Genomic DNA, 27,530 nt, shown 5'->3' with positions numbered 1-27,530 from the left:
ATATATACACGTTTGTGTGTGCGTCAGGGACAGAAAGTTCTGCAGCCTATCCATCCGTATCATTTGCTTCAGTGTACTTCTGCGCCTGGATACAGACCACACAGGCAGGCCAGACTCCCATCATCATGACAACAGGGATGCGAGGCAACCAATCAAAGCTCGGTAAGGCTTGTTCTGGAAGCTGATTGGTTTCCCAGCCTGCAGTCTGTTGTGGAATGTCCATCTTTAACCTGTCTGCTGCCATGCACATTGTATTCACCCCTTGTTTTCCAGTGCAGATTACAGGTACATGTGTAATTTTTTTTCGCTAGAATACGGTGTCACGCATGTACTGATATGAAATCATGTTTTATTTGTTTTTCTTTCTGTCTTTTGGCACATGACTGCTGAAACATCAGAGTTTCTTTTCTGTTGGACCTACACATAAACTTGGACCAATAAAATGTAAGAAATGAAAACATCTATTGCAGTGTCTTGCTGGACAGTTACAGTTACTGCCTTGCTTTCTTTATTGTAAAAACAAATAAATCAATGAAAGTTGTGTTTTTCTTTTGAGTTCATAAGAGGTCCTCGGTTCTAAATATTCACAATTTCAATACGTGTCAAGACTATATAGTTTTGAACTGAATCATTACAATTTACTTTGATAAAGTGCAGGTCTCTAAACTGCACTCCCACATCACTCAAGGGACAGACTGTGGTCTTTGGACAGCTAAGTGTTGCTTGGATCGTGACACTCTTTTACTTATTGCTCTTGTTCTGCAGTATTAACCGTCATTTAAACTATGTTTTTATCAGTAAACGACTTGCTATTTATAGTAGAGGTCAGATTAAGACCGAAACGGTTAATCAGGTTAGGGGCTCAGATACTGAAAGTGCATGAGGCCAAACGCACAGGGAGAAGACGAGGCAAATGCCTGGGTGCACCAAAAACAATTTTATGTTGACAGCAGTGTGTTTGTCCTTCTCAACCACAAACATCTAGATGCTTGGATGGGCAGCACTTCACCCTGAGAAGAAGCAGAGGGCAAACATTACCCCCTTAGAGGTACATAGAGTTTTCTTAAGGGGGCCAAGCCTTTTAAAAAACTGTCTGCTCGGGTTACACCTCCGCAATGACTGTTTTTTAAATTCACTTGTTTCACGATGGAGGTGATGTGATTCTCCTCGCCGCCATTTTTAGGGAACTGCCTAGCGAAGAGGCAAACTTTGCTAGCTAGTGTTAGCAGCTAGCGAGCTGGCCAGTCGTCTGGTTGCCTGCCAGCTCGTTGTGACAGTCCTTAGCCAGGTCAGCTAGCCTGGCGTTCATTTATATACTAACTGCTGCTGCCGGCCACTACAGATAACAAGGAGAGGAAGAAAGAGTTGTTGCTAGATCGAACAATCTGGAGAGGCTCTAAGATAGCGAGTCCATGTATGTTTGGGTAGGGCAATCATGCAGTTAGATTAGCAAATTAGCTTAGCTAACTTAACAGCTAGCGAGTCCACACTGATTCCGCGGAGCTGCATTGCTTGTCTGTGATTTAGCGCTGCTGTGTTCATAGCGACTGGATAAATCAGCCGCTTACATCCTACCTAACAAACCGAGGATCCTCCTTTGCCAGGTGAGTTAGTCGCTAACTTAAGCTTTTTTTTTGGCTAACGTTTACTTATGGGTGGTACATTGGCTCTCCAACAATACGTGGTACGTGGGGCTTTATTTCAACATATTTTAGCATATGAGCTAACCAACCAGATATGTTGCTATTTGCCTGCTAACCAAAAGTTAGTGTCACAACTTGTATGATCTGTAGCATAGATGTGGGCTTATTCATTTTAATGTGCCTATAAAGGTAAGTCGAGTCGCCCTATTTCGCATTAAGGTGCTTGTTTTGAGTGCCGGTTTGACAAACTTGTAATTAATATAAACATACCTCGGGACTAATGCTAGGCAGCTAAATCGAGAGTGGTTTGATGTAAATAATGGACACAGATTGCTTCACCTAAGTAGTGTGAGCTAGATGCGTTAGCTTGCTAATCCGCTTTATGCAACTATCGTTGCAAGCAGTGCCACTCCCTCGGTTTTGTTTTTGTCCGTGGTAAGCTGTACGTTAACGCCAAGTGTAGCTCGGCGTTGGGGATGTCTGTCTTGGAAGTTCTCATATTCACATCGGGGTATCAGGAGTCGCAAACTGTATGAATAGATAGCTGTGTGATGGTAGATGACATCGGTCAAGCCGTCTCCTGTATGTGTCGCACGTAAGTTTCATGGCCTGGGATTTTGTTTACAAGCATGCCAAGGCCAGTAGAGTTTGGTCAGTCATTGGTTGTGAGTTTCTCTGATTGTCGCGTGAAAGCGTCGAGCAAATCCACGGTTTGCTGATGGCTCTTTTTCTGTGCGCTGACGTGAGCCGCATTCCTTCGCTTTCTGTTGATATTGCGTAACAGTGGCCACCACTCAGCAAGTTGCCCCTCTGCTTGGCTTATCTGTGACTTAACTTATGCATGACACAGTGGATCAGCTGCACTGGAAACATTGTCAGTTTTGTGACAAGTTATATAGTTCCGAACATGATGCGCTATATTGAAGTAATCTACCAGAATTTCATGTCAGTAGCTTGAAAACTCGTGTGCAAAAATACCCACACTTGTATGGTCTGTGTGCTGTGTACATATATATTTCTGGGTTCAGATGAGTAGATACCGCAGTATGAGCTGTTGCTCTTTTCTTTTAAACGCAGCCTACATGCTAGTTATGAAAGGCAGGTAGGACTTAACCTCTAACTCTGGGATCACAGATATTTTCCTGGCTGCCTATTCCTACTTTTAGTGTACTTTAGTCTTTGTTGACCTACACACCTGTCATTTTTCCCTTTGCCCTATTCTACTTACAACAGTACATTCACAGGCTTGTGCAGGTCTATTTCTTCACTTTCAACATCTACCTGCTTGCTAATGATGAAAGTTATGCAGCCGTTATTGGCTGAGAACTTCTCAATGCAAAATAAGCTTTTGCAAAGCTATTTTTTTCTCTTCTGTGCCAAATTTATATCAGGGGTGCTGGATATGGGAAACAGTATGATGGATTTAAGTGTATCCCAGGAAGGATGGATTAGATATTAGAGCAGAGGCCTCCTTGCTTTCTTTAGTCTGTAAGAACGCTTGTGAAAGTCTCTCACCGCAGAACAAATACCGCTTCCACACGATGATCCAAGATAAAACAGCAGTATTGTATATTTTTACATGACATAAACCAGTCTTTGTGTTCTAGACATATTTGTTTTGTTTTTTTTTGTTTTTTTTTTTGTTTTTATCAATTTCAAGCAGTTTTGACTGTGGGCTTCTAAAATAACTGTACTCTGGTTTACTGTACTGTTTAATTGAGTAGGCACTGATACCTGCATGTCAATTACATTTTCTCTTCTTTTTTCATTTTACTTGTACAACATTAAAAATATGACACACAGAGATAACTTCACTCAAGATTTAGACCATAGACTGCATAGAAAAGTTAGACACATGTGCAAAGTATGGTAAGTTAGCTGCTGGTTGCTGTCTTTTAAGAGGGTTTGTTTACGTAAAGAAAACTGTTGCTCGTAATTGCATTTTGATGACTGTTTCAAATCAGAAATGAAGTTGATGAGTCAGACTGAGGGATGAATTTAAAAAAAAGAAAAAAAGTAGGTCCAGTGGGCATGTCTGTTTTCATTTCTTTATTTTGTTCCTGGTAATAGACAGAACATACGCTATGCATAATGAAGAACACATCTGCAAAGTTAGTGGCTTTTTTCACTGATTCACACGTTTCACTGATTCAGTTTATTTGATTCGCATCCACATTTAATTTTGTTCATGTTCTTATCAAATTAACCCAGTTTTCTGCCTTTGTCCAAAACAATTCAGTTTAAAATGTCTAGGTTACTCTCAGATCTTGTAGCCTTTCTGCCTTCTTTTGACAGACCATATCCACCGAGATGACTTTGTAAATTTAAGTATTTGTGTGTCTGGTTGAAGTGTCTCTTATTGAGACAGAATTTGGTACATTGTCATTGCTGCTGTCGTGACATTTATTACAACAGGAGGAGGGTAAATGGAGCTCTCTGAGAGAAATGGGATGGCTCAAATCCTCTTAGTGTTTGGTCACTTCATTTCTCTCGCCCATCCCTGTCATCTCTTTTTAAATTCAAATGGGATGTACTGCTGTTGAATTTGGGCAGCTAGAGACTTTTTACTTCCTCCACTCAGTGAAGTCGACAATCTGTAATCATTTTGGGAAGCAAGAGCGTGGACACCCCACCCTCCATCTTGGGGGATAGAAACATGGTGCGTAAGCCTTTTGGATAACAGAGCTCATGTAGGTCATGAAATGAACATTTCCTCCGAACAAACAGCTGTGATGTTGCACTGTTGCTTTTATTCAGTATCTGAGTAATGATCAGAGTAATCCAATACCTGCACTTAGCTTATTGGCTGACTCCAGTACAGGTAGTGATATTTTTTTTCTTAATTTTATTATTATTCATTTGATTTGTTTTACAGTTTTTATTCTGCCAACCTGATTTGGAGTGTTTTACTGGCAAAAGACGAATAAACAATGTTTGTTTTTGTTATTTTGCAATCTAGAAGAAAAGCTAACCCCAGAGAGAAGACTTTTCTCTTTAGAATTAGGAAAATTTCATATTGTCATTGTAAAGGTACATTTTTATAATTTGCGATGTATTTCATGTGGACGAGTTGCATGTGCCTGATCAGTTTACAAGACGTATCACCCAAGTGCAATCCTTTTTTGAATTATTTAGCAATGCTGCATTAAGAATCACAGTGAAAGACATTTTGAAAGCTTATATATGAAAGGATATGTATATCTTTCCATATACAATCCCTGTGAGCATATATTTACTGCATGACTGAAACAAAGATGATCAAAGTGGTCATCAATTTCCCTCTGTTCACCCACAGGAGATTGCAGGTTTTTGCTGTTAAAGTTATTTCAAGTGCCATGCACAAGGTGTGGGTGTCATCGGTCAACATGACTAAAACAAAACACCCATGTAGGTGTACAATGTATGTTTCTGTGTGTTTTTATCTGATATTTGGCCTGTGTGGAGGATGGCAGTCCTCGACACTTTTGGAGGAATGACTTCTTTTTTGTTGTTGTTGTTGTAATACCTTAACTTGTACAATAAAGTATCATAGAGTAATATTTTAAATAATTATCATTGTGAAATTAGTGTAAGTTTCCTATATAAGACTTTCCATTAGATATTGAGTAAAAAAACAGTTAATGATAACAGTAGATGTTGGTATGATCTTTTGATTTATTTTTTTATTTTTTGCTTGATGGATTTTTTTAAACAGCTTTTCCTGAAATTTATAGAAAATTATTGTTACCTTTTTAAAAGCCGGCAGGCCACAGGATCGCTCCAGCACTGCTGCTGAACAGCTAATAGAAATTCCCTGCAAGAATCAATAAACTCTTTGATTATTTATTATCTGTTGCATCTCTCCCCCGGCCTTCCTCCTTCTATGCTACACCTTTTGCTACTCTTCTTTCGCGGATTGGCTGCCTCTTCATTAGGCTTCTTGCTTATTTTACATTGTGGATGAAATCAATTGACTTAATTTATCAAGAGGATCCATTTTCTCAAGCAGAAAGCAAAACAATTTTTAGTGCTCTTGTTGAACACACTGTTCCTATGAGTGATTACACACGCGTACACACATCCTGCAGTCTAGTTCATCCAGATTTAGTCTTGTCACTATATGCTCTGCGTTGTGTTTCAGTGTGTGACAAAGAGAGAGATCAGTACCCGATTGTATTTTCACTTTTTTTTTTTTTTCATACTGTGTTGTCTGTACACACAGTTCAGCACAAGTCTACTGTAGCAGAATTCTTTTGGGTCAAAGCTTCCTTTCTGTTATGCAGCCAAGGAGTGTCATATATTACTTTATGAAAGAATCTCCATATTCTTACTTCATTCAAGGCCATGAAAATTTCCAGTTAATAAACGATTTGTTAGGGTATACCCCACGGTTAGTGTTACTGTTTATTAACATGTATTTGTGGGGGAGGTTTAGGATTAGATTAATAAAAGTGTAGCAAGACCTCCATCATGTTAAAGATGGGAACTGTATGTTTGTGTGGTTTAGTTCTGCTGGTTAAATGTCTGATGGCCGAAGTAATTTACTGTGTATTTCTGTATCAGTGCACTGCCTCCAAACTCCATAATGCAAAGTTCAGAGAGGAAGTTGGAGTGACGGGAGCATTACATGCACAAATGAAAAATTAACATCATCTGCTAAACTGAACCATGATTACTTGTGCTTTGACACATCCTCTTGGAGTTTGGGGGTTAATTTAATAGAAAGAAAGAGAAAATAAAAATCAAACACAAGATGCTGATTTTCATGGACCAGAAAAATGTTCATTTTCCCAAAAGCTTGGGGAAATTCAAAACATGAAAAGATTTTCTGTGTCGCTGATGTTGAATTTGTCATTTACAAACCAACAGAAATGAGTCACGTCTAATCTGCAAACATATTGCATTATTTCAGACTCAGCAGTCCTTTTTTAGATGTTGTATCATTTTCTAGAATAATGAAACTTATAGATGTTGTTATTTAAAATCTTAATAACATTTTATCTTATCCAACCTACAGGAAACTCTCACCTGCTTTTCTTGAGGTTCTGATATAATTTAACGGCATGCATTTTTGTAAAGTAAAACTAATCCTGAGACAAGGAGCATTTTTTTCTGATCAGTCAGTTATGATAAACCAGTGACTGTTGTAAGGAGGTTTTCAGTTCACCTCTGACTGCTTTAAAGTGTGACATTGTGAATGGAAGTACTTTACATGATTTATGGGTCACCTGCAGAACAGGAGAAAAGGCCGTGCTTCTCTGATTGGAAGGTTGCTCGTTCAATCCCTGGCAAAAACCAAAGCTGTTCTGGTTAAATATTGCAGTGAGTAGTCGGGGTGGGAAAATCGAAAATCTGGATTTTTTTGCTTTACAATTTTAAAATAATTGTTTCTTTTGTTAAATAAATCGATTTTTTTTTTTTTTTTTTTTAAATCAATAAAATCCACTATAAACAAAATGGTATTTTTTTTATTGTTTTTATTACTCTTTTTACTTGTCATTTTGGACCTTATAGCACCAGAATAATGATCTGGCTACTGCTGTGTTTTTTCCTCATTGAAATCAAGAAAAATTACAAGCAAAAAAAAGTTTTATACATTTTTTTGTTTTTAATCTACAAAAATCAGCAATATCGAAGAATTGTGAGAATCGCAATTTAAATCTAATCGGTACCCTAAAACTCAGAATCGAATCGGGACAAAAGCATATCGTCACAGCTGTAGTGAGTAGTATAGCTCATGTCTGTTTAGCATTTTATTCTTTGTTGCAGTGTGTGAAAAGTGTCTGTGCTGATTGAAGCAGAGGATGAAGTGCATGAGAAAGTAGCGTTGTAAGAACAGAATTGTGGTTGAAGTAAAAGTAAAGTGACTTTTGCATCCAGATGATATCAAGCCATGTTTTGGCCTTGCTGCTGATTGATGCTGTGGGTGCATCGTCAGGACTTCGTGTTAAATTAATGAGCGATAAAAGCAGTCTTTTCAAAGCTTGGAAGTTACTTGTGTTTTTTGTAGAGCTAAGATTTTACTCTTCCAAGTAAAGCACATGTGGTTTGTTAAGGTAAAATAGTATGGCTACTATACAGTGTAAGTATGTAGATCATGCTGCTGTTGGAAAATGTTGATCAGCTGGATTGGCAACACATACAAAGATATCATCTAATCTAGCGAAGCTTTGAACACTTTGTTGCACAGCTAAATTTTTTCCTTTTAAAAAATAGATGGTAAATGAAAACTCTGCATGCCTGATTTCTTGCTTGTATAGTAATGTGTTAACACTGCATAGCAAGAACGCTTCTAGGAAGTTATTCATTTTCCAGTGAGACTGCATGGCATGTCTTTTGTAGAATGTAGTTGTGCTTTGCTGTAAATCGTTGCGCACATCAGCAGCTCAGAACGAGCCATAAGCAGATCCTTTCTTGCGGCTGTTCAGTGTTGTGACAGCTTCTTGTACCGTTGCATACGTCTGTCATTTTTCTTGAAAGAACCCTAAAAATCCAGATTTTAAAGGCTTTTCTTTCAAGGCTCCCAAGTAATCTACATACGATAACTTTTATAATTCTTTAAGTATTGTTTCAGAATTAAAAAATCATGTTATGCTCTGCTCTTTAGAATTTAACAATGAAAGACATGAAGACAGCTTGTGTTCAAGTTTGTTCCCAGTAACCTTTGGAGCTTCTTTCAAGTACAATATTTGTTGTCCTTGAGGGTTATATCTTGGTGTTAGTGTTTTCCTCCACCCACACCCCCAAAACTACACTCAGCTGGGTAACTGAGCAGAACAAACCTTGTGACATTGAGACAGCAGCATGACTTTAGTACAGCAAGATGCACTGATGTCCATTGCTGGCTGGGCTGACAGTGCTGCTTGTCCAAGGATAAACTGACTTATCATTTATTTAATGATATTTCTTTGTCGTTTTGGTATTGATGGTGTTTTGTTTTGTGAAATCCTAAAAGAGTTGGCTGTCAGAGCGGGTCAGGAGTTACAAATAGTGTATGTGTATGTTGTTGTTAGTTTGATCCTTGGAAAATAAGATGTATGATGTCAGTATTCTGGTTGATTAGTTTCCCTTGTGTTGTAATAATTGATACATGTTTAAGTAAAATTTTGCCTGTTGGACAATATGCAAAGCCAAAGTAAAAGTACAACGTACCAAAATGTGCCAGCAGATGAATAACTTTGATTGAGCTCATAGAGCATTCTTTCTGTGTTCAGTAGATTAGCTACATAAATGATCAGTGGAAGATGCAGTTTTGTGTTTGTGTGTACAATAATGCAGCATGTACTGAATGTTAGCATAATAAATTTCAAACTATCCCTCTACACACACGCGCGCATACACAAAAATAAAATGTTTAAGTTGTTGGATGCTGTGTGACAAATAACACAGATATTTCAAATCTAGTCTTTGGATGTTTGCTGCCTTTTGCTTGGTTTTTTCCATCTAGATGATCCCGCAGCACTTCAATAATGTTGAGGTCAAAGCTCTGGGGTGGATTCTTTGCATCATAAGACCTGTTGCCACCAATTTTCAGCCCAGTTCTTGTGTCATCTTTCAAACTTCCTTTGTCTTCCTTATGAACAGTTTCATGACGATCACTCTTCCATGGAAACCCTTCCTGATCAGAGATTGTAAACCAGTTGAAGGACTCAAAATGAGAGGGCGTCCACTGAATTTTTAAAAAAAATTTTATTTTTTATAAATCCATTGCTCTAGAAACTTTGCTCTTTACTAGGATGGCTTACTCCAAGATTAAGAAGAGATGAGGAGTAACTCTACATTTAAGTACACGTCTGCGTCTTTAAACGTTCAACATGATAAAAGCTATATTATAAATAATATACAGTTAAAAGCTAAGTACAAAGAATTTCTTTAAAACTTTGCATGTGCACACATACATGTATTAATTAGAGCAAAAATGGACAAATCTGACTTGGAGAACACTCTTTATCCTAATCGATCCTCCCATACATCTCTCTTCGTTATTATGGGTCAGCTGATGGGAGTAGACATGAAATCAATCCTTGAGCAGGGCTATTTGCATTGACCAGTTATTTCAGTGGCTTACTGATCTGCAGTAATTGCTGAAGCAGTCTGAATATAAGTGTTTGTGATGACGCTGCAGTTTGTCAGCTGTACTGGTGTCAACATCCGAAGGTGTGACTGCAGGCAATAATCACACATTTTTCAAAATGTAAGGGCGGGGGGTCTTGACCTTTCTGAAGAAACGTCATCGGTGGTGTTGGTTGCCTCTGGCATCCAGTTTAGCTGCTGGGAGACCAGCTGGGATTTATTTGAAGGATGCTTCCAACACCCTTAGCCATTGTAAAACACTGTCTTAAGAATATTTATGTGAACATTATCCAGAAGACGGCGTATATCAGGGTAATGGGATATTATTGCTGGACTGGTATCCTTCTGTACATTTTAATAAAATTATTTTTCCACATTCCAATCTTCAAACCTTTCATACACAGTAAAATATAGATTTAGACGCTACATATGTCGGGTGTCAGTGTGGTCAGATATCTGTACGCATATAAACTCCCTGAAGCAAACTGGCCTCAGCCAGTCGAGTGAAACTGGTGCTGGATCTTTGTGGAAATGGGCTATGCATCACAGCATTTTATTTTTTGCCTTCGTTCTGGCCTATTGACTCATCTCACTTGTATCCTTTTTTTTTTTTTTTTTTTTTTTTTTTTTTGCAGCTATGCAGGATGAGTGTGTTTCATCACTCTGTTGCTCACGCCCTGGACTTTGTGTTTGTTCTCTGCCCATCTAGGTGCCCATGCGCTGGTTTCTTAGGCTCATCTATTACTGCAAATGAATCTTTGGCTGTTTTGGTGGAGCTCAGCACCCAGATAGTCCCATCCCCTTTGTGTGGGTGGTAAGGGACTACATAAACCAGGATGCCCTCCTCTGTAAGGGCAGGGAGCCTCAAGGATCCGGAGGTGGCTGAGCTTTTCTTCAAGGAAGATCCGGAGAAGCTTTTCTCTGACCTCCGAGAGATTGGCCATGGCAGCTTTGGCGCCGTCTACTTTGTATGGCAACTACATCTCTACACTGACTCAAAATGCACCTTAGTTTATTTATTTTATTTAAAAAAAAAAAAAAAAAAGTATAAACAGGGAACTGATCAGTTTTTTTTTTTACAGGAAAACTGTATCTGAGAAGCTACAAATAAAGTAATTTGGCTGTCCAATATAACTAATGGTTGAATCGGATATAACTGAGATTGTTTCAGTATATCAGTGAGCTTGTAATGCCCCAGAGTTTTTCATTCTTATTTAGTAAAGGCTATGAATAATTTGACCACTATAACCTTTTTTATGTGAATAATGTACAGTGAATAAAAGTTTCTATGCATGTAACCGTTGAAATGTATACCGACAATGTAACCTGTGTTTCCCAGGCACGAGATGTGCGCACAAATGAGGTGGTGGCAATTAAAAAGATGTCCTACAGTGGCAAACAGTCTAATGAGGTGAGACAAGAGGAATTATGTTTGCATAATGAATCAGAACTTTAGTCTATAAGAGAACTCATGGCCACAATAGAAACATGATGAAGAAAGAGACGATTATCTAAGCAGTTTAGAAGCTATGGAGGTGAAATGCAACATACAGCATCTGTTTTTGTTACATTTAGTTCGCCATTGCCCTCATTTAGGTGCTCTTAAACATTTAATACTTTCCATTTAGAGACCTCACATTTACTGAACTGCTCCTGACGTTGAACAAAAACAGAGGCTTTTGATGCTCATGTCAAACAGCAAAAACCTAAAGAAGCAAGAAAATAAAGATGCAGTCTCTGGACTCTGAACTTAAAAAAACTAAACTTCTCATTCCCAACAAAGTTAGCCGGATGTGCTCACTTTCACTCCTGCTGTCCCAGTTAAGGTTAAATCTGATGATTATTTCAGATTAGACATAATCAGATTGTACATAATCTGTGAACAGAACCACCTTATTAGTGTTTGCACTTAAAGACAAGATTGCACACACACACAGACACACACAATCCTCTGTAGTGCAGAAATTTAAGCAAAGTATGTCCAGATTTAATTCCTTTCTGTTCCCAACAGAAATGGCAGGACATCATAAAGGAGGTGAAGTTTCTCCAAAGGATCCGTCACCCCAACAGTATAGAGTACAAAGGTTGTTACCTGCGAGAACACACAGCATGGGTAAGTCGTTATTCTACTATCTATAAAGGGCTGCATTATGGATACAATTTCCCGGGGTCATTGTAGACATGTTTTCCTTGTTTCCAGCTGGTAATGGAGTATTGTCTTGGCTCAGCTTCTGACCTGCTTGAAGGTGAGTGGAAAACACTCACCTTCTTGTGTACACTTATACACAAGATGATATATTATTTAGGCTCATTAAAAAAAGACACACAGACATTTGTGTGCCTTCATCTGGTGATGCTGATTGCTGTCACAACTATTTTTCTCTCCCACAGTTCATAAAAAACCCTTGCAAGAAGTTGAGATTGCTGCCATTACACATGGTGCCCTGCAGGGGCTGGCCTACCTTCATTCTCACAACATGATCCATAGGTCAGGGATTTGACTCAAGCTAAGTCGTTACTTTAAAAGGCAGCATTATATTTGCCTATTCTCTGATAAACTTGCTTTTTTTCTCCTAGGGATGTGAAGGCAGGCAACATCCTGCTGACTGAACCTGGCCAAGTCAAGCTGGCAGACTTTGGCTCTGCCTCCATTGCCTCCCCTGCCAACTCGTTTGTGGGAACTCCATATTGGTAAGTAAAAAGTAAAGTACTTCATATGTAAAAACATATACCAATTTAGTACCTTGTTAAAGAAGAGTCACAAGATAAATTTACTATTAAAAAAAAGTATTTGCCTTGTTTTACACATTCAACACACAGGTACAAACTACCAGCTAACACAGGGATGTCCAAAGTCGGTCCACGAGGGCAGCTGCAGGTTTCCCATGTATCCCTGTTCCTACACACTTGACTTCCATTAGATCAGTGGTGTCAAACTCCAGTCCTCGAGGGCCGGTATCCTGCAGGTTTTTGTTGTTTATGTTGTTTGTGTCTACCAACGCAGCTGATACAAATCAAATGGATCCAGCAGCTTCTTGTCAACTTATTGGTGAATTTTGATCAGGTGTGTTGAAGCTTGGAGACAACAAAAACCTGCAGGATACCTGCCCTCGAGGACTGGAGTTTTGACACCTGTGCATTAGATGGATCCAACAACCAATGAAGTTCTGCACAATGAGTGATTAGTTTGAGTCAGCTGTGTTGGAACAGGGATCCATGGAAAACCTGCACGATTGTGGCCTGCAGATAACATATTCAAACGCCATCTCTGCTGGGATTATTTGTTAAACATTATGATTTGAAGCCGTGTCCAACATTCCCATTCAGTAAAAACAGAACATGGGGTGTTTTTTTTTTTTTGTGTTTTTTTTTTTTTTTGTATTTATGCAGATCAGATCTGATATTACACAATCATAGTTATGTTTTTTAACGTTAAGGGAGTGTAATTGAATCTGTTGAAAATATGCTTCGCTTAGTCATAACTCTGTCATTTGCAGAGACATTTCCATTTAGTTTAGAAAACAAACGTGTTTTTAAACACGACTAAATCTAGGAAAATGTTCCATTTAAAGTGCTCTCTCTTCCTCTGTTGTTTTATTCCATAATTCTTTTTCACTCCATCCAGGATGGCCCCAGAAGTGATTCTAGCAATGGATGAGGGCCAGTATGACGGGAAGGTGGATGTCTGGTCCTTAGGGATTACTTGTATAGAATTAGGTAGGTGACAACCTGGCTATAGTTTAAACTTAGCACTAAGCATACTTAGAATAAACATACAGGATTTGTTTTCTGAACAAGATTTCTTCTATTCAGTCTCTCAAGTTAAAGGTCTAAACGACAAAACGTTTAGATTAGTTGAAGCACTTCTCAGCTCCAGCTTCTATCTCTGAGCTACAAGTATCAATAACCGTGTAATTTCTAAACAGTGAATACACATTAACTCTTGCCATTTCATTTCCAGCTGAGAGGAAGCCTCCATTGTTTAATATGAATGCAATGAGTGCCTTATACCACATAGCGCAGAATGAGAGCCCCACACTGCAGTCCAGTGAATGGTGAGGTCCAACACACACATTATTTGTCTGCATCTTTCTTTATGTAATTGCACACACAAAAAGATGATCCTGCATGTTACAGAAGAGGTTCATGTTGAAATTCTCATTTTGTATCGGCATTATTGTGATGTACATTCACTGGTCACTTTATTAGGTACACCTTGCTAGTACTGGGGTTGGATCCCATTATCCCTTTGAAAATGTCTTCATTTTTAGTGGTATAGATTCAATAAGATATTTCCCAATATTCCTCTGAGATATTAGTCCATATACACATGATAGGATCACACAGTTGCTGCAGATTGTCTGGCTGCACATCCATGATAAGAATCTGCTGTTCCACCACATCCCTAAGATGCTCTATTGGATTGGGATCTGATGACTGTGGAGGCCATTAGAGTAAAGGAAACTCATTGTCATGTTCAAAAACCCAGTTTGAGAAGATCAGAATTTTGTGACATGGTCATCCTACTGGAAGTAACAATACTGTGGTCGGCAGCATTGTTTAAATTATGCTCAGTTGATACTAGAGTATGCCAAGGAAATAATGCCTACACCATTATACCACACCAGCTTAAACCATTGATGCAAGGATGGATCCATGTTTTAATATTGTTTCCACCTAATTCTGACCCCGCCATCTGAATGTGGAAACTCGTTGGACCAGGCAACATTGAACCCTCAATTTCCAGTTCTTAGCTGACTGGAGTGGCACTTGGTGTGGTCCTTTTGTTGCTGTAGCTGATTTGCTTCATGGATAGTATTTTGCATACCTTTGTTGTAACTAGTGGTTATTTGAATCACTGTTGCCTGTCTGTCATCTCCAAACCAGTTTGTCTATTCTCCTCTGACATCAACACAACATTTGCATCCAGACGACAGCTCCTCACTGAATATTTTCTCTTTTTCACACCATTCTCTGTAAACCGTACAGATTTCCGTGTATAATCCATGTAGATCTGAAGTTTCTGAAATACACAGACCAGCCCATCTGGTACCAGCAACCATAACATACTCAAAGTCACTTAAAAGCTCTTTTTTTTCCTCATTCTGATTCTCAGCAGGTCATCTTGACCATGCTAACATGACTAAATATTTTGAGTTGGTGCCATGTGATTGGCTGATCAGTTATCTGTATTTAAAAAGCAATTGAATTGAGTTAGCAGTCTAATAGAGTGACTGGTGAGTGTTTATTTTGCACCTAATATGGTCATTCTTTTGTAAAATACAAGCTTTTTGTAGAGGTGCTTTTTAAATTTTGACTTAACTTATCATCTTTGTTCCAGGACGGATTACTTTAGGAACTTTATCGATTCTTGCCTTCAGAAAATCCCCCAGGACAGACCACACTCTGACGACATGTTGGGTGTAAGTATGCATTCGTTCTGGACACTGCTGCACAGAAAAAGAGGGCAGGGTCAGTGTGTTAAGATGGGAGACTGACAAGCCTCTCTGTAAATCAATCAATCAATCTCTCTCTCACTCTCTCTCTGTCTCTGTCTCTCGCTCTCATGTTTGTGCTCTGTTCTGACCCCTGCAAGCTTCTATTTTGATTCACTAATCCTCTGCTTCTGGATTCACACACACACACAGTCACACAACCAAATCATGTACAGACACACATACGGATTGTTCTTGTATAAAGAACGGAGATGTAATTACTGTAGTGATGTGACTTTTGCATCTGTCGTCAAGTAACTGAGCAGCTGTCACTGAGGACACTAATGGACTCACTGTTGCTAATGGAAGTTGTCCTCAGGGTGTGGAAGCGCTGCAGACAGTCTTTAAATTTGAAGGTCCAGCTCGCCATTGGACTGTCTTAAACGTAATTATTTAGCTGTTTTAACTTCTTCATGCAAGCTTTGGAGTTGTGAATCCACAATCAGTACAGATGTGTTACATTTGACTTGCAAATGCTGCTGCAGAGTAAAAAAGCAAGCTTTAGTTGTGAATGTCAAGGGATTTCATTTGTATTATTGATCAGCCAGGCGGGATCAGCAAATTCTTTTTATCCCCTCCAAAAAAAACCAAAGTAGATATTTGAGTCAGACAGATGATGGTGATGTTAAACAGCCATTAACACACCATAACTGTCAGCACACATTACCTTTCATTTCAATTCATGACCGTATTCCATTACTGAGGCTGAGGGTTCATGTTATATGTTGATTTAGAGGTTTTTTCTCTTTGAGTGTTGGACATTTTGCCATCATTACATTTGCACTATGTAGCAGCTTCCCTTACTGATGTCCCCATAAACACTGTCATTCTGTGTTGTGCCTCCCTGCACGCTTCTCAAGATAGCATTACTCAGAAACCTGTCAGCTCAATCTAAACCTTTCAGCAACACTTCAGTGTTGAAATCAGTTTTATGTATCATCGTTTTAAGGTCACTCGATTTTGTCCGTTTTGTCCTCCTGATGTCTGTTTGATGAATTTTCCTCTGTCCAGCATGCGTTCCTGCAACGTGAACGCCCAGACTCTGTGCTGATGGATCTTATTCAAAGAACAAAGGATGCTGTGCGAGAGCTGGACAACTTGCAGTACCGCAAGATGAAGAAGATCCTCCTTCAGGAGGCTCACAACGGGCCCGCCACAGAAGCCCAGGATGGAGATGAGGTGTGTGGATGTTTGTGTGTTAAAATGAAAACAAAAACACTAGAGCAAGAGTTAGATTTGCGTCAGCGTAGGAATTAATTTGCATTTTTTATTTAGTGAAAATAATGAAGCATACGTTTGGTTTTTGTGCATGTCTGTCTGTCTGTGCTTTGTGTCTTTCTGGTGTTCCTTCTTTCTCTCTCTTTCTCTCTCTCTCTCTCTCTGGCTGGTTCCCTGTTCTCTCCGCTCTGCTCCAGGACCTGGAACCAGGAGGGGGTCGGACTGGGACGGTGAACAGTGTTGGCAGCAATCAGTCCATCCCCAGCATGTCCATCAGTGCCAGCTCCCAGAGCAGCTCTGTTAACAGTCTGAACGAAGCGGCCCAGGACAGTCGCAGCGAGCTGGACTTGATGGAGGGAGACCACACCGTCATGTCCAACAGCTCTGTCATACACCTCAAACCGGTGGGTGAAGTGAAAGCGGTGATACTGTGGCTGAAAGTTAAAAACATTCAGTCAGAAGGTTAAACAGCTCGTACTCAGTTACACCGACCTCACACAGAGGACTTACTTGCTGTAACAGACAGAAGAACTTCTGTTTTAATAACTTTCACAAACCTCTGTGTGTTTTTTTTTTTTTCTTTAATGTTCCAGTATACATAAAGAATCATAAAGTCATCTGAATCATATGCTCGCCATTAACAAACAGTAGTCATCAAATTCACAGTTAAATGGAAAGTAGCAACAATTTTCCCTTTTATTTCTGGGACAAATGCAGCAAATTTATTGCTGCAAAATCTTTATTGAATCACCGAATGCCCCCTCTCTGGTCTTTCCCGTCTCACAATTTGAAGCCGATGCTTCTGTAGCTTCCTTCCAGTTTCCTTTTTGTCGTAATGGCCATGCATTGTTCCAGTTCCACAGCGTACATATTTGTATAACACAAGATACTTTGCAAGTTTTAACCAAGGGTGGGGCCAGAAGGGTGGATTGGTTCTAAAATCTGACTGGCTTCCTGAGTGCTACCCAAAGTATAGACCATCAAAAAAAAAAAAAAGAATGTAAGTGTAATCTAGCTTTACCTGGATAAACCTCAGATGCCCAAATGCAACTGAATGCAGTGTGTAAATGTACTTCTATATGTTTCATATCAACACTGTCTTATTCTTTATCGCAATGCTGTATTCATACAGCATTATCTCACCAAATGCCTATGTACGTTTTTCTTAATCTGCTTTAGAGCGGCCCCAATTTGCAATCATGTACTGTGCTGGGTTGACATGGCTACCTTCCTATGGTTTTATTGCACCATGTTCCGACTCGGCAGCTATCTTCCGTTAGTTTGTTGACCATCAATGCTCACACATGCAGGTGTCTCTAAGGAAACCGTATCACCTTTTAAAGTAACTTCAAAATGCTGCTAGTTCTGGCTTTCAGGACGCAGCTGACGGAGCATTGGCCTTTATTGTCTGTTTCAGATGTCCCAAAAGTCTAAATAATTCAATATGTTCAGTATTCTGCTATTAGTGAAAGTTGTTTCTTTGTCAAATGTTCCAAACTTCTAAAAACTAATCTGTTCTGTTGTCTTATTTATCTAGGAGGAAGAGGAGAGTCTCTCCGGGGAGCAGGCAGCCAGCAGTCAACCTACTGAGCCTCAGGCAGCGCCAGCTCAGGCCCCAAGGAAGCACTACCGCAACAGAGAGCACTTTGCCACTATACGCACAGCATCACTTGTGAGGATACACTGCCTTTACTTACATACTCGCTTGAGTTGAATTCACTAATTTCCTTTCTTAAGCTGACTGTTTGGACTTTCACATCTTCCACATCTTCTAGGTGACTCGTGAGATGCAGGAGCATGAGCAGGACTCGGAGCTGAGAGAGCAAATGTCAGGGTACAAACGCATGAGGCGGCAACACCAGAAGCACCTGATGGCCCTGGAGAACAAGCTGAAAGGGGAGATGGATGAGCACAGGCTGAGACTGGACAAAGAGCTGGAGAGTCAGAGGAACAACTTCACCCAGGAGATGGAGAAACTGCTCAAAAAACACCAGGCAGCACTGGAGAAGGATGTATGCAGACAAATTAACCGTTTCTCATACTGATAATGAAGTTTCAAACAATCTTTCTGCAACTCAAACAAATGTTTCTTTTTAGTTAAAGACCTTTGCCAACGATGAGAAGAAGTTCCAGCAACACATCCAGGTTCAGCAGAAGAAGGAGCTCAGTAGCTTCTTAGAGTCACAGAAGCGAGAGTATAAACTACGCAAGGAGCAGCTCAAAGAGGTAACACACATCCCTCCTAACACACGCACAAACCTGAATCATTCTGAACATTACTGTGACAAATCATTTAAATGGCCCCTTGTAAATGTTGATGAATTTAGCGCTGTGTTTCGGAAGGAAGATCTATCGCAAAGCTGCACTTATGTGAACACATTCTTTCTGCATTAAGAGAATGAACATTTTCAGTTTGTTTTATTTGTGTTTGGACAGAATTCATGGTTTGTGGGTCATTTGCTCGTTTTTAGTTAACAAACAGTGATAGAATTAGTTAAAACTATAACGCATGAAATGTATCCTATCCAATTAAATTATTCTGGATCAACTTGCTTTAGGTTAATTAACAAATAAAAAAAGTCAAAGTACTGAAGTACTGATCACTCAAACTGACTGAGGGATCAGTCTACCTGTTGGGATTTATGAATCTGAAGATGTCTGCTGTGAAACACTAATGTTCCTGAAGCCTGTAATGATGGCACCATTACATAATGCTTTGGTCTGATTGATGCTTTTGTTGCAGGAACTGAGTGAAAACCAGTCGACTCCCAAAAAAGAGAAGCAGGAATGGCTGTCGAAGCAGAAAGAGAACATTCAGAATTTCCAGGTCAGTGTTTTTCAGACGGTATGCACACTGTACACACGGACAAAATTGTTGATACCCTTCGGTCATTGGGGAAAAAAACAACAACTCAGTGGTCACAGAAATAACTTGAATCTGACTAAAGTAATTATAAATAAAGATTTTATGAAATTTAAGCAGTGAAAGTCAGACATTGCTTTTAAACCATGCTTTAATGGAATTATTTAAAAAAACAAAACAAAAAAAACCTCATGAACCAGGCCTGGACAACAATGATGGAACCCCTAGAAAAGACTAAAAATAATGTTACCAAGGAGACATGTATTTCCAGGGTGTGTCCAGTAATTAGCATCACAGGTTGGGGCTACAGGGAGTCACTGCGCTGTTTGGTGACATGATGTGTAGGAAGCAAAGGGAAGAGTTGTCTCAGGAGATTAGAAAGAAAATTGATGTTCCTGTGACTACATTTATATTACATATTATTCAGAAATCTAAGATCCATGGGCCTGTAGCCAACCTCCATGGACGTGGCTGCAGGAGGGAACACTAATGACAAAACAAAGAGATGGATAGTACAAATTGTAACAAAGACTTCTAAAAAGATTAAAGATAAAGTTTAAGCTCAAGGAATGTCAGTGTGAGATCGCACCATCTGTCGTTGTTCGAGCCAAAGTGGACTTAATGGGAGACGACCAAGGAGGACACCATGAGAACAAATCATAAATAAACCAGATAGAAATTAGCCAAACTTCATGTTGACAAGCCACAAAGCTTCTGAGAGAATGTCCTGTGGACAGAAGAGACAAAAACTGAACTTTCTGCCACATCAGTTCTATGTTCACCGACAGAAAAATGAAGCATATGAAGAAAAGAACACTGTCCCTCCTGTAAAACATGGAGGAGGCTCTGTGATGTTCTGGGGCTGCTTTGCTGCATCTGGGACAGAGTGTCTTGAATCTGTGCAGGGTATAATGAAAGCTCAAGACTATCAATGGATTCTAGGGAGAAATGTACTGGTCAGTGTCAGTCGCAGGTCATGGGTCCTACAACAGGACAATGACCCAAAACACACAGGTAAAAACAACCAAGAATGGCTGAGAGGAAAACATTGGACTAATCTAAAGAGGCCTTCAATGAGCCCTGACCTGAATCCTACTGAGGATCTTTGGAAGGAGCTGAAACATGGCATGTGGAAAAGGCATCCTTCAAACCTGAGACAACTGGAGCAGTTTGCTCATGAGGAGTGGGCCAAAATACCTGCTGAGACGTGCAGAAGTCTCATTGACAGTTACAGAAAAGATTTGATTGCAGGGATTGCCTCAACAGGTTGTGCATCAAAATAATAAGATAAGGGTTCCATCATTTTTGTCCAGGCCTGTTTCATGAGTTTATTTTTTTATATAATTCTGTTGAAGCATGGTTGAAAAGCAATATCTGCCTTTATTTGGTTCAATTTCATTCAGTTTTTATTTATTACTTTTGTCAGATTCAAGTTATTTCAGGGACCATTATGAGTTTTTCTTTTCTTGACCAAAAGGGGCCAACAATGATATGTCTATAGGAGTAGGTGCTGCTTTAACCCAAACTGGTGATGATTTGTTACTGTAAACAATTCTGAAATAGTCAAATTTGTCTTTCAGTCAATAATGCAGCTTTACTTGGACTACTGAGTTTTACAAGTTGTTGTTAAAATGCAATCTTTTTCAATTTCAGGCAGAGGAGGAGGCCAACCTGCTGAGGAGACAGAGGCAGTACCTGGAACTAGAGTGTCGGCGGTTCAAACGCAGGATCCTCATTGCTAGACACAACGTAGAGCAGGATCTGGCCAGAGAGGTAGATGGAGACACGGGACCTAAATGCCACACACTTAGAATTTGTCCCATTTATCCGATGGCTCACACTTCTGCTGTGGTTTTCAGGAACTAAACAAGCGACAAACACAGAAGGACCTGGAGCATGCGATGCTGCTCAGGCATCACGAATCAATGCAAGAGCTGGAGTTCAGGCACCTGGGAACGATCCAGAAGGCCCGCGCAGAGCTTATCCGAACCCAGCACCAGACCGAGCTCACCAACCAGCTGGAATACAATAAGAGGAGGGAGAGGGAGCTGAGGCGCAAGCATGTCATGGAGGTCCGACAGCAGCCCAAGAGCCTCAAGGTACACAGACTGAGAGTTTTATCTTTCTCTCTGTAAAGACCTTTTTTTTTTTTTCTTTTTGTTTTTTTTAAACTCGCCCTATAGCAAAGTATAAACGCAAAACCTAAAAGTGCTTTAACACCCTCATGTACATCCCCCACACCCCCTTCTTCTTCTTCTTTTTTTTTTTTTTAAACATTTGTTTCACTGTTTTAGTCTAAGGAGCTCCAGATTAAGAAACAGTTCCAGGAGACATGCAAAACCCAGACCAGGCAGTACAAGGCTCTCAGGAACCATCTGCTGGAGACAACACCCAAGTCTGACCACAAGGCCGTGCTGAAGAGGCTGAAGGAGGAGCAGACCAGGAAGTTGGCCATTCTGGCTGAGCAGTATGACCACTCCATCAATGACATGCTTTCCACACAAGCTGTAAGTAACTGATGCAAAAAATAAAAAATAAAACACTACTATGACTTTGTTCTAACCAGGCGACTGAACATTTTAAAGTGAAAAGGGTGGGAAAAAAAAGCTCGTTGAGTAGAAATGAATAGACGAAACCTGAATGCAGACATGAAGAGTTATGAAAGCAGGATTTTCTTTAAACTTTCAATTCCCAGCTTTTAATGACTTAAAAAAAAATCAATAAAATTTTTTAAATTTTAATTTATTCTTTCATTTCTTAGCAGTGTTTATAATATGTAATTATTCAGATTTTGGATAATTTAGTCAAATGTCACAGTGAACTTTAGGGCTGAGAAATAATTGGACACCAGAACGCCCAATTACGAATGAAATACTTCCATATTTTTTTCAGAAAAATACAGTAGATACCACACCTCGCTGACGTCGGGCCAAAAATAAACATAGTGGTGCTCGTATGTTTATTTTTTTCCTGTCTTTGACTTGCTTGCCCTCAGCTGCGGTTAGATGAGGCTCAGGAGGGGGAGTGCCAGGTTCTGAGGATGCAGCTGCAGCAGGAGCTGGAGCTGCTTAACGCCTACCAGAGCAAGATCAAGATGCAAACAGACGCACAGCACGACAAGGAGAGGAGGGAGTTGGAGCAGAGGGTGTCTCTGCGGAGGGCTCTGCTGGAGCAGAAGGTAAGATGGGACTCTGGTTCATGTTGTCTTAACTTGAGCCAAAACGTGCTTAAATTAAAACAAGACGGTCGACCTTGTTGTAAGCTGCAGTTGTGCCGAATGGTTCATTCAGTCACTTTCTGAATTTTAGTCATTTTCCTGTAATTGTGCTGCAAGTTTTTTTTTATTTTTTTTAAAAATATTTGATAATTGTACTTTGTTATATTTCACTTTGGAAGGTGCTTGTGTTTGTTGTTACGATGCCTGTAATGTTCTGTATTTACTGTTTCACCCCCCCAGATTGAGGAGGAAATGCTTTCCCTTCAAAATGAGCGCTTAGAGCGGATCCGCTCGCTGCTGGAGCGCCAGGCCCGAGAGATCGAAGCGTTCGACTCGGAGTCCTTGAGGCTGGGCTTCAGCAACATGGTGCTCACTAACCTGGCTCCCGATTCCCAGGGAGGCTGGGGTGGAGGAGGCGGAGCAGGCCAGGGGGGTCAGGCGGGAGGCCACTGGGCCGGAGGAGGTGGAGGAGGCAGTCATCATAGTCATCATCACCAGGGGGGCTCAAGCTCACAGCAGCCTTGGGGTCACCCAATGTTAGCTGGAGGCCCGCCACCCTGGAGCCTCCACCACCCTGGAGGAGGGAGTCAGAGGGGCAGCCAGGGAGGCGCAGGAGGGGTGAGGAACAGCCCACAGGCTATGAGGAGGACGTCATCAGGGGGGAGGAATGAACAGGGCATGAGCAGGAGCGCCAGCATCACCTCTCAGATCTCCAATGGATCCCACCTGTCGTACACTTAGAACGCACACACACAAGCAACACAATAACTTGTCTTAAATTCTCGTGCTCTGAGGCAGCACAACACACACACACACACACACACACACACACACACACATTCACACACACCTGCTGTCATCAACATCCATTTCACACCACACCAGACAGCGACTGGGTTTCTGTCCGCCTTCACTGTTCTGTTGTGTCAGTGTTCTGCTCGCAGCCGTCTGTGGAAACCCCAAAGAACCGAGACCAGTCCGAGATGGCTGATCGCCATTTCCAGTGTGCCACGGTGCAACTGTGTCATTTTTATCACAGCCTGCAGGGCTGTTTTTATGTGCTCGTTTTTTTGTCATGTTAGACTCTGTTGCCTTTGATGTGGGATAATAACCATGGAGTTTATCGAGACTTGTTAGCTTACAGTACGTTTGTTTTATGCGCACACTGGTTTAATTGGATATTTGAAGATGTTGAGGCTGCATAAACATGTTTTATAGGGGAATGTTGATGCTTTTAGTATAGATGCCATCCGATCGCTCTAACATGAAGCTTTAAACCCATATGTTAATGTGTTGCTAATGTGCAGATGAGATGGTGGCAGGACAGAACAGAAGGAAGGGAGGGAGAGTGAAGGTTGTAAGTTAGCTGGAGGTTTAGTCAGGACTTTGGGGATGTTGTGGACAGCTTAAAGTATGCACTCTTTCATCCCATGGAAATATGCATAAAAGCTTGATGCTTTCAGGTGCCCGTGCCACACACGTTTTCAGTCCCTGGAGTAAATGGTTTTGTGAGGAATGTGAGGAAGGCTGCAGAAATGCCAATAGTAAGAGGTACGGAGTCGGGTTTGTTAGAACTATAAATGCCAATGTATCGTCTTGTATTTACAGATATTGTGCCAGAGAGGATCACTGCAGTGTTCAGTCGGTTTACACCACAAGGCCATGTAAAAAAAATAAATAAATAAAAAAAAGTCATTTCTCCAACACTTTCTCAGCTTTTATCGGCTCAGCTCTTTGGTTTCCACAGACCTCTGCTTCTCTTCTCTCACCTGCCCAGTAGACAGCCTGTCTGAGGTGAACTGCAGCCATATTTAGTCAACGGCCCTCACGACAGGGATGGGCTTCAGCAGCACCTAACCTCAACTTGAATAGTTTGCAATGTGGTGCTCACTCTTCACTTATTTGCAGTAATTATGTAAATTGGCAGCATCTTAGTGATGCAGTAAAAAAAAAAAAAAAGAAATGCTGAATGGAGCCTGTTGGCCTACCTCAAGAGCATTCAAGTAGAGCTTAGTCACACGGTGTCGTGGCAGTGACTTGCACTTTGATACAGACCTTCATCCACAGTTAATGTTACTCAGATTTACTAAGACATGCATACAGATAGTCATTTTTATGCCACAGTCAAACTGTATGTAGACTCAGCTGATGGATGCATGTGCAGATAAAGGTTAAATATTAGTTTTGTTTTAAACAAAAAAAAAAAAGAGCACACAGAGAAAGAAGGTTCAAGACCTTATAAGAATGAACACTGTCAGAGAAAGGAGCCTTCACCATCCCTCTGTGGGTTGGTGACGGCCGACGGTCTCAGTGGATGGATGGCTGGGCGGTGATGCTGTGATCTCCGCTGCCATGCCCCTGCAACCTTCCCCAGTCTGACACCCCGCTCTGTCTCACCCCCGATGACCACCCATCTGACCACTGATCTCCCTGCCCCCCCCCCCTCCACCTGCTTTTCCTCCACGCCTAAGCCTTTTTGGTGGTCATCGCCCCTTCCTGATCTACTGCGGAAGACCTCTTCACGTGAAAGAAAAGAAGTAACAGATATGTTGTATTATTATTATATCAGTCTTTTAAAAAAGAAAAATTATGGAAAAGATGGAAGTCATTGTGAAATGCAGAGCTTATGCATTCTGTGATTTTTTTTTAAATTTTTTTTTTTTTTTTTTTGTACTTTGTTTTTTCCTCTCAGAGGTGGAATGTACAGGCAACCTGTTAATATTGTATAGTACGAAGTTGAACATATGGAAATTTAAACGACAAATCAAAGACAAATTAACTTGCGAAGAAGACACAAAGTTGTGGCTTAAGACAAGCAGCAGTTAACCGAGCGCTCGCCGAGTTTCCACGGTCCTACTTGCAGCTGCGGGTTCGAAAACTTGTTACAGATGTCCTGTTGTGAATGATGCATCTGCTTTAAGCAAATGGCAACATTTCGTTTAATAGATTATGAGATTAATCAGATTCCTAGTTAGATGTCGCCTTTGCTTTAGCACTGGCTACATTTTCCTGACATCCCATATAGACTCTCGTTATTGAGCGTATTTTTCAGAAGACTCTTGGGCCAAAAGGAAATGTTTTAATAACGGAGAAAGAAATGTCTTTTAAAATTCTTCAATGATCTAAATTACTGGTGAATCCTGACGTATTTGGTGAACTCTACAAGCTGAAGTTGCTTTCCGATTCTTACACGACTAAGTATCGGTTTTTGTCATTACTGCGAGGGTTTAGTCCTTGCCTTGCAAGAGCCTCGGAGCTTATTTGAGCTTTTATGCCTGATTTGTCAGACATGTGACCCGTTTAATTTCAGGCAGTTTTCTGCTGCACTTACTTGCCTTTTAAAAAAAAAAAAAAAAAAAAAAATTATTCGATAAAACAAATATCTTATCATGCTGTACTCAACATGTTTGTTTTCTTTTTATTGAAACCAAATTCTCATATGTCCTTCTACAATAGGTTTTTTCTTAAATCAGCATTCTCTCCAGCTCTTTAGTGATTTTATGCCCAGAAGAGTCATTGTTTTCTCAATGTTTACCAGAACTACCAGTTGTTTTGTGAGGCAGTGGGGGCAGAGTCTAGCTTCAGACCTTGGTCACTCTAAACTGGATCAGTTGCACTGATTGCACAAGTAGCTGACCAGATTAGAGGGTCTACTGTGATGCCCCTCGGTGTGCTAACGGCGCTGCTGCCATTTGCTGAAAGTTGGCGGGATGCAGGGTTACATCTCTGTATAGTCTGTTTATCAGTATTCCTTTTATCTCTCCTGTCATTTGGTGGATCTTGCTGTTTTATTCTCCCTGTTTCAAAGATCTGTATCAAACTGTATTAAATTGTATAGATTGTGCAAAACGCTGAATGTCGCATAGCAGAAGAGAAAAGATATTCCTTCAGATGAATAAGTGATTTAAAATGTATAAAGGAAACACAGAAGCAAAGTTTAGGGGATAAATGTAATATTTTATTTTGTTTGTAATTACTATTTTTTGTTGGAAGAGGGCTAATGGATAAAAGAATCATCTGTAATAAAGTAATTTTAATATTTTTCTGTCTCATTGCTTGTTTTTGTGAGGCCTGCACGTACTTAAGACTAAAAAAAAAAAAAGTGCTGAACTGTTTGAAACCTTTAAACCTTTTCTCTGAACCGCCTAGAGTGTGATGCAACTGTTTTCTGCCTTTTTATGCTGCATAACCGTGTTAAAGTGGCTCTATGATACTATTTTTACCTTTCTACAGTGTTATAGTGTTGAATACTCATCAGACATGCCTGTGTCTTTTTTTTTTTTTTTATTACCTAAATGCATGTTTACAGCACTCTCTTCTTTTGGTTTCCATGGAGACAAATGATTGGTTTTAGAGTTTTTTTTACTTAAATTAAAATTTTAATGATGTTCCAAATGGAGGGACTTAGCTGTTGGTCATCTTCTAAATTTTGTGCACGTTCACAAGTAGAAAGCCACATTCACCTTCACTGCTCAGTACATCTACTAGCAGCTGACCAATCAGATGCAGCCGCAGGCAGGACACAGGGCGGAGCTTTCTCTGTTTGCTTGTGTCTGGCAGAGGCTGTTCTGAGAGGATAAATACAAAATGAATGAAGGGGTTTGTGAAAAATGCTTGATTATTTCGTCCCCTTCTGGACTTGCGTATTAAAATAAATTAGACTGAAATGCGTATATTAGAGCCACTTTAAGCTGTATTGTCTGAATAAAACATCTGAAACAAACAAAAGTACAGGAAGTAGTGTGTACATTTTAACCAATGTGCCTTTAGGTTTGATCTTACTGAATATTGGAGAAAGAACTAAGCAATTTGAACAATTCTCAGTTGATGTGTCAGTAAAAGTGCTCGTACAACAAGCCAACAATGAGCCTTTAAACAAATCTAAAGCCTTCTGTATTTTGGGAGAATCTTTGTAAGGGGAAAAAAGAACATTAAGGACAAATGTTTCTGTATCTGATTAATGTTTCTAGGCTTACATGAACATAAATTAGCCAACAATGTGTTTTATCGCTTTATTGAACATTTCAGAGACTAAGAAAAGA

The 27,530-nt window shown here is 40.1% G+C and overlaps 1 protein-coding gene across 1 annotated transcript; it reads left to right on the top strand.

Moving 5' to 3' along the window:
• The first annotated feature begins 1,267 nt into the window (after window positions 1-1,267).
• On the top strand, window positions 1,268-26,480 carry taok1b (TAO kinase 1b). Its single transcript, XM_079247823.1, has 21 exons — window positions 1,268-1,604; window positions 10,405-10,663; window positions 11,035-11,106; window positions 11,707-11,808; window positions 11,896-11,941; window positions 12,087-12,183; window positions 12,273-12,386; window positions 13,321-13,412; window positions 13,657-13,750; window positions 15,037-15,118; window positions 16,202-16,369; window positions 16,606-16,812; window positions 17,946-18,080; window positions 18,184-18,420; window positions 18,506-18,634; window positions 19,152-19,235; window positions 20,925-21,044; window positions 21,131-21,370; window positions 21,566-21,778; window positions 22,267-22,449; window positions 22,729-26,480. Exons 2-21 carry the CDS (start codon window positions 10,532-10,534, stop codon window positions 23,227-23,229), a joined length of 3,048 nt encoding a protein of 1,015 aa, XP_079103949.1. The 5' UTR covers window positions 1,268-1,604; window positions 10,405-10,531; the 3' UTR covers window positions 23,230-26,480.
• The last annotated feature ends 1,050 nt before the right edge of the window (window positions 26,481-27,530 follow it).

This window comes from Telmatherina bonti, assembly GCF_933228915.1.
Source record: "Telmatherina bonti genome assembly, chromosome: 10".
Taxonomy (NCBI): domain Eukaryota; kingdom Metazoa; phylum Chordata; class Actinopteri; order Atheriniformes; family Telmatherinidae; genus Telmatherina; species Telmatherina bonti.
Note: the sequence above shows the minus strand (reverse complement) of the source record. Positions and strands in the feature narration are given on the sequence as shown.

Excerpts from the sequence above, each read along its gene's own strand:
- taok1b (XM_079247823.1), top strand. The coding sequence starts at position 10,532 with ATGCCCTCCTCTGTAAGGGCAGGGAGCCTCAAGGATCCGGAGGTGGCT. Across the intron at positions 11,942-12,086 it reads AGCTTCTGACCTGCTTGAAG|TTCATAAAAAACCCTTGCAA; the intron begins GTGAGTGGAAAA and ends TCTCTCCCACAG. Across the intron at positions 18,081-18,183 it reads CTATACGCACAGCATCACTT|GTGACTCGTGAGATGCAGGA; the intron begins GTGAGGATACAC and ends CACATCTTCTAG.